We start from the raw sequence: 13,857 nt of genomic DNA, 5'->3' as shown, positions 1-13,857 counted from the left end.
GCATGGGGCAACAAATGCTGGCTGGGCCTGCAAAAGCTCACATCCCAAAAGAGCGAATCACAACAACAACAAAATGATGTCCAAATCTCACATAACCATTTGGATGACTCAGGTGGGTCAAGTCTAATGCAGTTTTTTGGCCACTCAATGACGTCAGCCTTGGGCGGGGGGTGGTGGGGTGGCGTGGTTAGAGAGGGGGGGGGGAAGGTGGTGTGAGCAGCGCATGCGCAGACACGGTCTCCGGGGAAAAGAGACCTCAACCGCCATTTGGTTTCGAGGAGCTGAGTGAGTGAGAGAGGCAGGATAGAGAAAGTGAAAAGGAGATTGCGGCTCCTCTCAGCTTGAAATAGTCGCCGCTCGACCGTGAAGAAAAATCAAAACAAAGCGGAGGGGGGTGATTTTTCTCTTTTGTTTTTGAAAAAAGAAACAAAAATAAAACAACAAAAAAAAAGCAGGCTGGCCATGGATAAGAACGAGCTGGTGCAGAAAGCCAAGCTGTCGGAGCAGGCGGAGCGCTACGAGGACATGGCGGCCGCGATGAAGGCGGTCACCGAGTGGGGCGAGGAGCTGTCAAACGAGGAGCGGAACCTGCTGTCGGTCGCCTACAAGAACGTGGTGGGGGCCCGCCGCTCGGCCTGGAGGGTCATCTCCAGCATCGAGCAGAAGACCGGCGAGGGCGGCGGCAGCGAGAAGAAGCTGCATATGGTGAAGGAGTACCGGGAGAAGGTGGAGGCTGAGCTCAGGGAGATCTGCAATGATGTCCTGGTGAGGAAAATAAAGTGGGGGGTGGGGGGGTGGGGTTGGGGGGGAGGTGGTCGGGGGGGGGGGGGGGGTGGGTGGGGTTGGGGGGGAGGTGGTCGGGGGGGGGTGGGGTTGGGAGGGAGGTGGTCGGGGGGGGACGACAATTTGCACTTGCATTCGGATAATCTGAATATGGTGGGGGAGAGAAAAAAAGGGGGTGGGGGTGGGGAGGGGATTCATCGAGCATCCCACTCACTGACATGCCCCAGGACATTGGAAAGCTGGGTTATTAACCATCAGCTTGCTCCAAAGCGGCTCCTCCTCCTCCTCCATCATCACCCATCTCCATCCGACATGAGTAACCTGTAGAAAATGGAGGAGAGGACAACCTTTCCTCTGCATTGAGCTGCGGCTATCGGGCGGGGTGGGCGGTTAGAAACGCCAACGTACATACATACATACATACATACATACATCCAAGCAAACGCCTCCTCCTCCTCCTCCTCCTCAGCATCCTGTGTGCCTCCACTGGTCTTCACCCAAAACGAATAAAATTAAGATTCATCAGCCAGATTTGTGACTTGTGCAGCTGTGACACATTTCATTCATTTAGGACGAAACGTCGATCTTTGGGGGGGGGGGGGAAATGAATGGTCCTTTTCAATACAAACGGGGCTACCTTCTTTTCTCTCTTGCATGGAACAATCTCGCCTCTGCTTGATATTTATCAATTTATTAACGCGGGAACATTGTGGAGACTGAGCTGTAGGGTCGAGGAGGCTGCCATTAAAGTTACGAATTGCCATCCGCATGTGGAAAAAGAGCTCCTTGCTTTATTGGCAAAGTGGAAATGGTGGCGTTAGCCGTGTCCGATGGTACAGGAATGATGAGCTGTATGAACATTTCCATGAACATATTGTCTCTGTACCCCCCCACTATCAACTCATGTAGGTGACCTCTCCAGAGGTCATTGTAGCTTTGCTTGCCACATTGAAGTGGGCCAGAGGGTGAATTGCTAATTCATTAAAATTTATTTTTATGGGGTAACAGCTTAAGCACTATTTAAGGCCTGAGATTAGAAATTTGCCAGGTGGAGAATTGTTGTAATTCACCAGTGACGTTTTATTGTATTTATCAGAGGTAGCTAGACAAGCACAGCAATTGATTGTACATTGAGTTTCCAATTAAACTGGTATGCAATTTTTCTTCCAGTAATGTACTATTTGAATAGCCAAGCCCAAGACTATTCATGAGAAAATTCCAGCCTTGTGTCAAGTTTTTAGTCAGTCATGCTTAAAGATTATATAATGAAAAGTTCTCTATTCACAGACAATGCAAATGACTGCCTCACCTATACACATTTGCACAGTGTTAGATTTGCTCTGTATTAAAGATGAGAAACTTTTGTTTATTTGGCCACAAGTTTAAATGTAATGGAGAATTGAAATTCAAATACTAGCATTACTAATTGTATTTGTAGTAAGCAACACTTTCTGTCTTTGTGAATATTTTATAAGAAGGATACTGTATGTGAGATTTTGGGTTTAAAGGGCTATCTTGTTGGATTTTCTTTTAAAAATGTTTTATAACTAATCAACTAATTGTGGCAGGGACAGCAACTACTTGCACTGACTTGAAGTTTAGCATTAGATCTAAGTTGGAATTGGGGTAAGTGATTTGGGCAAAAATATTGCTGAAGTGTTTATTTATGGAAGAATTTTGAAGGTGTGGAAAGATGTAGCAAGACAAACGTGATTAGAGAGAAAGTGGGGATTATGAGGAAAGGCTCTGCCATTGTTGGTAAAGCAGACAGTGTGGGGAACTATATAGAACAGAGCTGGAAGATAAAAGGCTGTAGAAAGGGATTGCAGGGCTGAGGATGCTGCAAACCTAAGGGGGGAATTGTAGAGAGATTCAAGGTGAGGGTGACCATGTTGAAGTTGCTAATATGGGGAGGCAGGGTATGCTTGATTTTAGACGAATTTTGAATGGGTACAGAATGCAAGCAGCAAAGGAGTGGGTGGTGGCAGGGGGTTTTGGAAAAATGAAGTCTGAAAGTGGCAATGATGTGGGAAGAGATTTTGGGTTGAGTTCAGGACAGTTGATGAGGACATTTGAAATTTTCCACAAATGAGATGACTGTCTATCCTTATATAGACTAAAATATATACTGCAAGAGGTGCACAGAAATTGGTTTACTTGTGATTAAGATGGAGAATGAGTGACTTTGTGCATCAGATAATTAGTAATCTCTATATAGATGTGTCAAATTGTTGTTTGTACTTTAAATTAAAACCAGTTCAACATTTCTGTTGCACAACTAAAAAAAACAATTACAGTATTTACCATAGCTTTAAAATATTGAATGTGATAAGAAGAAATTCCTTCAGTTGGAATCTGTTCAAGTGCTATATTTGGGGATTTAGCAGATTTGAACTTTTTGCTAATCTGGGAAGATAGTTCTTGGATTTGAGACCTTTTTTTGTCGTTGGACTGCAGTTTCATAAATGATTAGTAATTCACACAAGTGCCCCTTGTTCATATGTGATCCTAGTCTGAGTGCTGACAAGTTGCATAGTTGTGGGGTATTACAGCCCTGCCAGATCTTCTCATCCAATACATGCTGTTTCTGATTTTCTGGAAAGGAATACTGGATAGTGATCAGAATTTGGCTGCCATTCCTTCCCCAGCCTGAGCCATTGGGGCCAATTGTAGCCCCTTGCTGCTGTCCAGGCTGAGCTTAGTTGACTGTGCATAGATGAGGGACTAAATTTAGCTCTTTCCTAGCTAATTTTCCAGCAGATTGTAGATTTATCAGTTGTACCTGGATATTGATTTCTAGTCTAGATATAATACTTCAAAAGGCTAGGATATAGCTGGCACCCTTTTATGGATGAAGTTGGGATGTGTTTTCTCTGCAAATAATGTAGACTTCCAAAACATTGTTTTGTACCCCCTTTGATTTTTTTCGCTGCTTTGTGTCTTGTTAAGCCATATTTTATTCCTGGTCGAGAGGTGCACGGCTAACCCACTCTCGGGCTTCTTTAATGCTTCCTTGTATTCACTGTCATATGAGGAGAGATTGGTTCGACTGCGTCTGTATTCACTAGAGTTTAGAAGAAAACGAGGGGATCTGGTTGAAATGTATAAAATTCTAACAGGGCTGGACAGACTAGATACAGGGAGGACGTTTCCTCTGGTTGGGGAGTCTAGAACCAGGGGCCACAATCTCATGATACAGGGCAGGCCGTTTAGGACTGAGATAAGGAAAAATTTCTTCACTCGGAGGGTGGTCAATTCTCTACCACAGAAGGTTGTGGAGGCTGGGTCATTGAGTATATTCGAGAAAGAAATTGATAAATTTTTGGATATTAGAGGCATGGAGAGAAAGCGGGAATATAATGTTGAGACAGAGGATCAACCATGATTAAATTGAATTGCGGAGCAGGCTTGAAGGGCCAAGTGGCCTAGTCCTGCTCCTGGTTTCCTGTCTATTCTATGTGTCTACCAGTAGTCTTCAAGAGAGGCAAAAATCAACAGATTTTAAATTTTATTTAGGAATTGTTAAATTGGAAGTAACTAACAGCCTTGTCCCTACCATAATATCAGACTCCAGACTTAAAACTTTTGCCTCCTTCTGGCTCCCAGAAGTTATAGATCAACGTATTATATTGAATAATTAATATAGGTACTAGGTTCTTCTTTGATCTAGTACTCCAGTGCCCCGGTTTGGAGCATTTAGGATATCTTGTAGTCCATAATAACACTTTGTTAAAAGAAGCTCGGACATGCATTTTTACTGGCTGTTGAGCTGGCAAGCTGTGGAACAATGTGCTTGTTGGAGGCCACAGTTGGGGGAGGACTGTATTCTGCAGGAAACCTCCAATAACACTGCATTATAAAGCATGTACATATAAATTAGTGCCGTTCAGATATTTATGGCTGACTGTGTTTGGAATTTCAGCAGCTAAAAACAATGACACTACAATACCAAATTTTGTTGTCACATGTCTTAAATATTCAATGTCAGCTTTGGACCAGTTATTACCAAAGCACTGAACTTTCCTCCTGTGTGGTGTTTAAAAGGAATCAGCGTCTTGAGCTTTCTGTGATAGTGCCTTTTGCATCTTCGGGTCATCCCAAAGCCCATTATAACCATTGAATTGCTTTTTGAAGTGTAGCCATGTATGCAGGTAGATACTGCAGCCAATTTGTGCACAGCAAGGTCCCATAAATGACAAACAGACGGTTCATCTTTTATTATGTTGTTTGAGGATAAATATTAGTCAATGCACCGGGGGAACTCCCCTGCTCATAGTATCATGGGATCTTTTAATTTTCAGCTGAGAGGATAGGTGGGCCTTGCTTTAATACTTTGTTAGAGATGGTATGCTTTAGAAGGTGCATCACGTCAAAACAATAGATTCAAATGCTGAATGAAAACATAGTAATTCAGTAAATGTGCGAAAAAGTCTTTATTCAATTTGTTCACACCATACAATGACTTCACCTTGCGAAAGGCTGAGCTTTGCATTGAAAATGGGCGTGAGTTAGCTCTGGAAAAACTATGCAATCTTTTTCTGCTTATTGTGCTGTTTTTGGACATGAGTGATGCAGCCTGCCATGTCGTCAGTGCAGTTCAACAAGTTTTCATGTTGCAGTGCAAAATACCTGAGCATCTCTATGGCCTTTGCAGCATTGGCTAGGGAGAGCGAGCGGGTGGGCGTTCAGACTCTTCAGGGTCAGTTGGTTCTGTTGGTTCCATTGTACTTCAGGGTCAGTTGGATCTGTTGGTTCCATTGTACATCGTATGGCATTGTTCACCTCCGCATAAGTTTCCACGATTGTCTATCCTGGAATTTCCATGCCAGCCTCCTGCAGCTGAGTGAAAAGTGCCTTGTCATTGGGTTGGTTGACCTCACCCTGCTGTTACTCATTCTTGTCTTGTGCACTCGGGACCTGTTTGAACCCAGTGTGGTAGAAGCGGTTTGCAATTGTGGCTTCCATTACCATCTTCCATTCCTTTTTCATCATGAACGTGGCCTCTAGAACTGTTGATTGTATTTCTGCTTTTTATCAATGGCCTCAATAACCTGAGATCAGTTGCTGTTGATAGTGGGTTTTCAGGTTCCTAATCAGCCTCCGATCCATTGGTTGGAGCTTGGCAACTGTAGTGGGAGCCAAGAACAACAGTTTCACGGTCTTCAGGCCAGCGATGTTGGGGCCCATGGGGCAGTTGTCTGTAAAGATGGCAATCTTCCTTTTCTCTCTTGGTACGTTTTGTCCACTTTCCTGATCCATGCCTCAAATGCTAGAGGTCATCCAGGTGGTTTTGTCTGCTCAGGCTGCCTTGAATCACGTTAGCAAAGCTGCTTTAACGTTGGGAAAGGTAACTGTTCTCATCCTCTTTCTTGCTGGAGAGAATGTTTGTTTCTTGAACTGTTCCAAGCTGTTCACTTTGTCTTTCGTAATGATGGACGAGCTTGATAGTAGCATCTCCACTCCTTTGCGATGTCCGCTTTCCACTTCATGCCATGGTTTTCCACTTGCTGTATTGACTTCAACTTCTCGCCAATTGACAGCACTTTTATCTTTCTCAGGGTTTAGCTATACTCGCAGGTTTTGTATGTCCTTTCACAGGAAGACCTCAATGTTAAATGATGGCTTGCTCAGCACTCCATGGTTTCGCACTTGTGTTGTCTAACTCCACTCTGGCCAGTGCATTCATATGACAAGTTCAGACAACCATAGAAAAGTTATGGTGCAGAAAGAGGCCATTCAGCCTATCATGTCTGCGTTGACCAAAAAGAGAGAAAAGAAACTAGCCACTCATTTTAATCCCACTTTCCAGCACCAGGTCCGCAGCCTTGCATGTTACAGCACTTCAGATGCAGACCAAGGTACCTTTTAAATGAGTTGTGTGTTTCAGCTTGAACACCAACTTAGGCGGTGAATTCCAGACGCCTATCACCCTCTGGGTGGAAAAATTTTTCCTCATGTCCCCTCAAATCCGTCTACCAATCATTTTAAACCTACGCCCCCTGGTAATTGACCCCTCAGGTAGGGGAAGCAAGTCTTTTCTGTCTACCATATTTAGGCCCCTCATAATTTTGTACGCTTCAACTAGGTCACCCCTTAGCCGCCTCTGTTCGAAGGAAAACAACCCTAGCCTATCCAATCTCTTCTCACAGCTGCAATTTTCAAGCCCTGGCAACAACCTTGTAAATCTCCTCTGCACTCTCGCCAGCACAATTATGTCCTTCCTGTAATGTGGTGACCAGAACTGTGTACACAATTCCAGCTATGGCCTAACCAGCATTTTATATAGTTCCATCATTACATCCCTGCTTTTGTATTCAATACCTCACCCAATAAAGGAAAGCATTCCATTTGTTTTCTTGACCATCTGTCCTGCCATAATTAAGGACCTGGGGACATGCACTCCAATGTCCCTCACCTCCTCAACCCCTCTCAACTTCCTGTTTGTTGAGTATTCCCTTGCTTTTTTTGCCCTCCCCAAATGCATTAACTCTCACTTTTCCAGATTGGATTCCATTTGCCACTTCTCTGCACACTCAACCATACCATTGATATCATTCTGGAGTCGATAGCTATCCTCTTCACTATCAACTACGCGGCCAATTTTTGTGTCATTCGCAAATTTACCAATCGTGCCTCCCACATTTAAGCCTAAATAATTAACATAAACAACAAACAGCAAGGTTGATGGATGTTTTTGCGTATGGAAAACGGTTTCCAGTGGTGTTCCACAGGGGTTGGGGCCCTTGCTGTTTGTTGTTTATGTTAATGATTTAGGTTTAAATGTGGGAGGCATGATTGGTAAATTTGCAGATGACACAAAAATTGGCTGCGCAGTTGATTTCCTGTTACTGAGCCAATTTTGGATTCAACCTGCCACCTTTCCCTGTATCCCATGAGATCTGTTTCCTGACCAGTCTGCCGTGTGGGACTTTGTTAAATGCCTTACTGATATTCATGTAGTCGATATTCACTGCACTACCCTCATCAATCCTCCTTGTTACTTCCTCAAAGAACTCTACTGAGTTAGTAAAACATGATCTTCCCCTAACAAAACCAAGCTGACTATCCCTGATCAATCTGTGCTTTTCTAAGTGACAGGTTATCTTGTGTCTCAGAATTGTTTCCAGTAATTTGCCCACCACCGAAGTCAAGAGTAACCAGCCTATAATTTTCTGACCCATCCCTCGCAGCCTTTTTAAATAATAGTACAACAGCTAACCCAAAGTTACCAGTGTGGAATTCAGCTCATCACAGGCATCGTTCTATGAGATTTCCTATTCTCCTGTTGGAATGCTTGATGGCTTCAACGTAACTGGAATTTTATGTCATCCAAATTTGATTCATTGCGATTTCACTGTAACCCTGTGTTGTAGCTTCCCCTTGTTTTTAGGAACCCTGGTGCTGCTCGACATGCACCCCTGCACTCTTCATTGAACCAGAGTTGATCACCTGGCTTAATGGTGATGGTAGAGTGATGGAAATGCCAGGTCATGACGTAACAAATTGTGGTTGAGTACAATTCTGCTGCTGATGGCCCACAGAGCCTCAGGATGCCCAGTTTAAGGTGCAACATCTGTTCTGATCTGTCCTATATAGCACGGTGGCTGTGCCACACACGATGGAGGGCATGCTAAGTGTGAAAAAGAGATTCTCTCTCTGCAAGGACTGTGCGGTGGTCAATCCTGCTAATACTGGCATGGACAGATGCATCTGCGACAGGTAGCTTGGCAAGGACGAGGTCAAGTAGGTTTTTTTCGCTCTTGTCGGTTACCTCACTACGTGCCGCAGGCCCAGTCTGGCAGATGTGTCTTTCAGGATTCGGCCAGCTACAGAGCAACCCTTAGTGATGGATATTGAAGTCCCCCCATTCAGAGTACATTCTGTGCCCTTACCATCCTTGGTGCTTCTTCCAAGTTGTACTCAACATGGATTACCAATTCATCAGCTGAAGGAGGGCAGTAGGTGGTAATCAGGAAGTTTTCTTGCTCATGTTTGGTCTAATGTCATGAGACATCATGGGGTCTGGAGTCAATGTTGAGGAATCCCAGGGCAGCTCCCTTCTGACTGTATACCACTGTTCTGCTATTTCTGTCCTGCCAGTGGGACAGGACATATCCAAGGATAATAATATTGGTAACAAAAACAAAAACTGCTGGAAAAACTCAGCAGATCCGACAGCATCTGTGGGGAGAAAGACAAGGTCAATGTTTCGAGTCCATATGATTCGACATATTGGTGTCGGGGATGTTGGTTGCAAGGTTTGATTCTGAGAGTATGACTATATAACGCTGTTGCTTAACTACTCTGGAGTGGCTCTCCCAATTTTGGCACAAGCCCTCAGATGGGAGGACTTTGTAGGGTTGACAGGGCTGGGTGTGCCATTGCCGCTTCCAGTGCCAAAGTCAATGCCGGATGGTCTGTCCAGTTTTACTCCTTTTCAACTTTTCCATAGCAGTCTGGTGCAACTGAATGGCTTGCTAGGCCATTACAGAGGTAGTTAAGAGTCAACCACATTGCTGTGGGTCTGGTGACACATGTAGGCCAGACCATGTTAGGGTGCAGATTTCCTTCCCTAAAGGACATTAGTGAACCATTACTGTGCCCTTTCAAATGATTATCAGCTAACCGTTATATGCTTGATGCAATTCAAGATATCTGTAATTCCAAAGTTTGTTAAAGATGTTAGAATTGCTCTTGGCTTTATGGGGGTGGGGGAAGAAACCATCCCATCTAGTACCTGTTATTTGAGCAATTTTAACTCCAGAGTCAGGAATTTGAATACCACCCTCTGAAAGATGTCAACCAAGTTTAGGTTTATTAGATTATTTTTGTCGGCTTTCAGACGCTTCAATAAATTGTCCTTGTCACAAATGCACTTTCCAGTAGGTAATTCTGGATAAGACTGTGGCCCAGATTTTCCTGCCGTCCCTGCTGATGCAAAGAGTATGTTCGTTGAAAAATCAGCAGTGAAGGAATAGGGAGCTATTCTATGGACATTGTATACTGGCTCTCCAAACTCACTTAACCTGAAAATTACATATTGCACATGGGTAATCAAGACAACGTCAAAAAAGATCAACTAAATTGGTTCAATATTCTCAATTGAACAGATTTTAATGTACCTTTCGGCTATAAAAGGCATGCTGTTGAGGAATTAATGGAACAATACACCCTGAATCAATATCGATCCACGACGACCTTTATTTTACTCTTCCATCTGACTATACACACATTCTGTTTGCTTGATTTCAAAATATTATCAGTTATTCTATAAATATTTCAATGCAGCATTGAGAAGTATGTTAAGAAAGGATTTTTTTTTTGTTTATCCTAATAACCCTTGGATGGAGTGACTTGCTAGGCTTAGTAGATCTGGGTCAGGATGGCAGATTTCCTTTCCACACACCCGAAAAAACTGATGCGCAAATGCTACCTGTACTGCCCAAGGAAGACATGGGTTTTCACAACAATTGCTAGTTTCATGATCAGCATTACTGAGACTAGCTTTAATTTTCAGATTGTTATTAATTGAATTTAAATTCCACCAGCTGCTGTGGTGGGATTTGAACCCATGTCCCAGCACATTAGCCTGGGCCTCTGGGTTACTAGTGCAGTGGCATTACCACTACACTAGCATCTCACCATAATTTCTTAATGTTACATAGAACGCTTATAGAATTATGACTATATGTCTTCATACACTGCACTATTAGGTGGTTCCCATTACAATTTGTACACATTTGGGATCAGAACTGCATTTGTAGAGAACAGTGGCTAATTTCAATTAATGCAAACCATAAATCTAATGGAAACCAAAAATTGTAAATCAAGCCCACATCACTTGACCTGTGAGATCATTCCATCGTGTTATATAACTGTTTTAAATGTTTAATTTTTGGGGTGTTTTTACCCTCAATTTTTTTGGTCCCTTTTCCTTCTCCATTCCTGGAGACAATTGTGCTGCTGCTGGGATACAGTTCCACAGGTATGTGCAGGCCCTTGGTACCTCACTCAAATTGTTATTTGTGAGAATGAACACATCCTAAATGAATAGAAAGCTGTTTGACCAGTGGGACCATTGCTGTTATCACTCATGCTCACTTGCTGCAGGAGTCTGAAATAATAACAGAAAATGCTGGAACACTCAGCAGGTAATGCAGCAGCTGTGGAAAAGGGGAAAAATAGTTGTCAATATTTCAAGCTTATGAGTTGACCAAAAGTCATAGACTCAAAAAGTTAAACCTTTTTCCCTTCTGCAGAGAACTTGTTTTCTTATTTCAAAATTTCAGCATCTGCATTATTTTGCTTTCTGTTTCCAGCAGCAGTTGTTGGATTGTGAATTGGAACCCTGGTTGATGTTTTCTTTCTTTGTGTCTCTGTTCCCTACTCCCTACCTCCTATCCCCACTCTCTCTCCACCTCTCCCCCCCACCCCCACCACCACACACACACACACACACACACACACACACACACACACACACACACACACGCACACACACACACACACACCCCCCAAAAAAACTGATGTGCACCTGCTACCTGTACTGCTCAAATAAGCTAATTCAGCAGAGGTCATGAATAAAGCTCAAGACCTTCCTATGTAGCTCATTATCCTACTGAATGGTGCAATCTTTAACGAGTAATAAAGAAATGAAGAAAGAGCATGTATTTCTATAATACCTTGCATATTTTCCAGATATCTCAATGTGCTTCACAGTCAATTAATTACTTTTGAAGTGTAACCATTATTATGTGGACAAATGCAGCAGCCAATTTGCATATAAGGCTAAACAAACAACCATGAGATACATAACCAGTTAATCCTTTTTGGTGGTGTTGATTGCAGGATAAATGTTGGCTTCATACCTGGAGGACACTACTTTTCAAATATTGCTGTGGAATATTTATATCCATTAGTTTAATGTCTATAAATGATTGGATTCATTGGCATTACTGCAGATTTGAAAAATAAAATTGCTGATTACCATTTTCATACCTCAAGATAGCCGCATTCAGTGCTGATATTACACTGAGGCTGATTGTTTGCTTCTATTTTTCTCCTCAACCCTTCTATTTTTCTCCTCAACCCCTTGCCAGGACTAGATATTTCACTTGACAATGTAGCAGTGAGCTAAGATAGAAGCAAAAGCACTGACTCAGCTGATTAAGACAGTTGCTAAGCCATACAAACCCAGGTTTGATCTTGGGACTATGCTGATTTAGCTGTTAATGGCTGGGATTGCAGTAGGGGTCCTAGAACTGACATTAGTGCCCTGGGTTAGTGAGCAGAAGATGGATCGGGGTTCAAAATCCCTATCTAATGACCATCCCTGGAAGTGCTACTACGTGGACGTCAGGTGAGGAAAGGCTAGTTTTGCCCCTTGTGGTTGAATAGTCTGCCAATACAGACTATCAGAATTCATATGCAAAGTGGTTACTTGGCTGAAGTATTACAGGCTATTTGGCATTTGTTGAGCAATATCTCTACAAAATGCAGTTTCAGTAAGGGGAAGGGAAAAAGAAGCAGGGAATAATAGCAGATGGTATCACAAAATTAGAATGAATGATTCCTAATCCATGTCTTGTGCTGATTCAGTTGTTCAGTCAACTCTTTCTAACCTTATTGATTATAAGCAAGGACATTTTAAACTATAAATTAAGTGATTGCAGTTGGCATTCTAAAACAATTGCAGTAAGGATAACTATGAATGCAGCCCTTCACTGTTTTAACAGATTATTTTTGGGCTTCATTACTCATAACACTTTCTAAAAGCAAGATTATACTTCTATTTTTTAAAATCATAATCTCAACCGCAACATAGATAATCAGTACCAGATCTTCTAGATGTTGTGGTTGTCTGGCAGCTTGGCCTTATTTCTAAAATGGGTGTTCTAATAATTTTAAGGATCGATAAGGTCAGTACCAGGGGCAAGTTTGAATCGCTTAACAGTCATCTGCTGTTGCCAAAAAATTAATTGATCATCTTGTGATATGAGCAAAAACATAATTTTATATAATTTTTTACTAAGTGATTTGCAGCTTGTTTATAGTTCACAAATTAAATATTACTTATCTTAATTTTGCTACAAGCATATATTTACAACATGGCTCAATTTTAGAAAAATGCATTTTGCTTTCTTAATCATATGCAGTAGAAGTCTCTGGAAAGTATTTTCTGTGAATGTGAGTATGTTTCGCATTAATCCGATCCTCTAAGAAATTCACTTCCAACATTACTGTACATTCTGTATCTCTGCAGAAACAGCACTGCAAAATGCAGAATTGCTTTGTAACACTTAAACAAAGTAAGCAGAATAACTGCTTTTTAACTCACATGGGTCTCATTTGTTCTGAATCTCAGTATCAGTAAAACAAAGCAACCATGCCGCATGCTATCAGATGCCAAATTGATCCTATTGATTACGTCAGTAGGATTCAATTGTTCAGGCCTAATTTGAAAATAGTAACCATTATATGTCGGTGCCTTCTGTTTCTCAAATATGTCTCATCTTCTTCTAATTCAGCACAAATACAGTTCTTTATATGTAAAGCATGGTCGGGCACCTGCTTCTTTGTGCTATGTGGGTCCTATATTTTGATGTATCTACTGTACAAGTCCTAATTAAACAGTGCGCATATCATGCTTTAACGTGCAGTAAATCCCTTTTTTATAACTATTACAAACCTCTTGTTAGAAGTCTTGATTTGAAGTTAAGAATTGAAATTGAAGGCTGAACCCTGATCAAAACGATTAGAAGTCAGTGATATTCAACACTTGTAATACATACCCTGATTTCTCTCTTTCTCTCTCCTTTAAATTGTTTACCTATATTTTTCTCTGTTTTAGTGAAATTGAAATTTATACGGAATCATTTGAGCAAGTAATATTTCAAACAAGCCAAGGGATGCTGGTCCAGTTATTAGAGATGGGGCAATTTAACTCGATTAAGTAATAACACAGCTTTGTTCACAGGATGCAGCTTAACAAACTAACATGAATTGCTAGTTGAAAAGTGACGACATCTAGTTTTCCTACCAAACTGGAGGCTGAGCGATGATGATAAGGAAGTT

The 13,857-nt window shown here is 42.0% G+C and overlaps 1 protein-coding gene across 1 annotated transcript in view; it reads left to right on the top strand.

The window, feature by feature from the left end:
* The first annotated feature begins 235 nt into the window (after window positions 1-235).
* Window positions 236-13,857, top strand: part of LOC121291594 (14-3-3 protein beta/alpha-1-like) — a 34,461-nt gene continuing 20,839 nt past the window's right edge. The window contains exon 1 of the mRNA XM_041213022.1: window positions 236-765. Coding sequence (XP_041068956.1) covers window positions 463-765 — 303 coding nt within the window. The 5' untranslated portion in view covers window positions 236-462. The remainder of the gene's footprint in view (window positions 766-13,857) is intronic.

Source organism: Carcharodon carcharias, chromosome 19 (assembly GCF_017639515.1).
Source record: "Carcharodon carcharias isolate sCarCar2 chromosome 19, sCarCar2.pri, whole genome shotgun sequence".
Taxonomy (NCBI): domain Eukaryota; kingdom Metazoa; phylum Chordata; class Chondrichthyes; order Lamniformes; family Lamnidae; genus Carcharodon; species Carcharodon carcharias.
The sequence above is the reverse complement of the archived record's forward strand: the minus strand, read 5'-3'. Positions and strand labels throughout refer to the sequence as shown.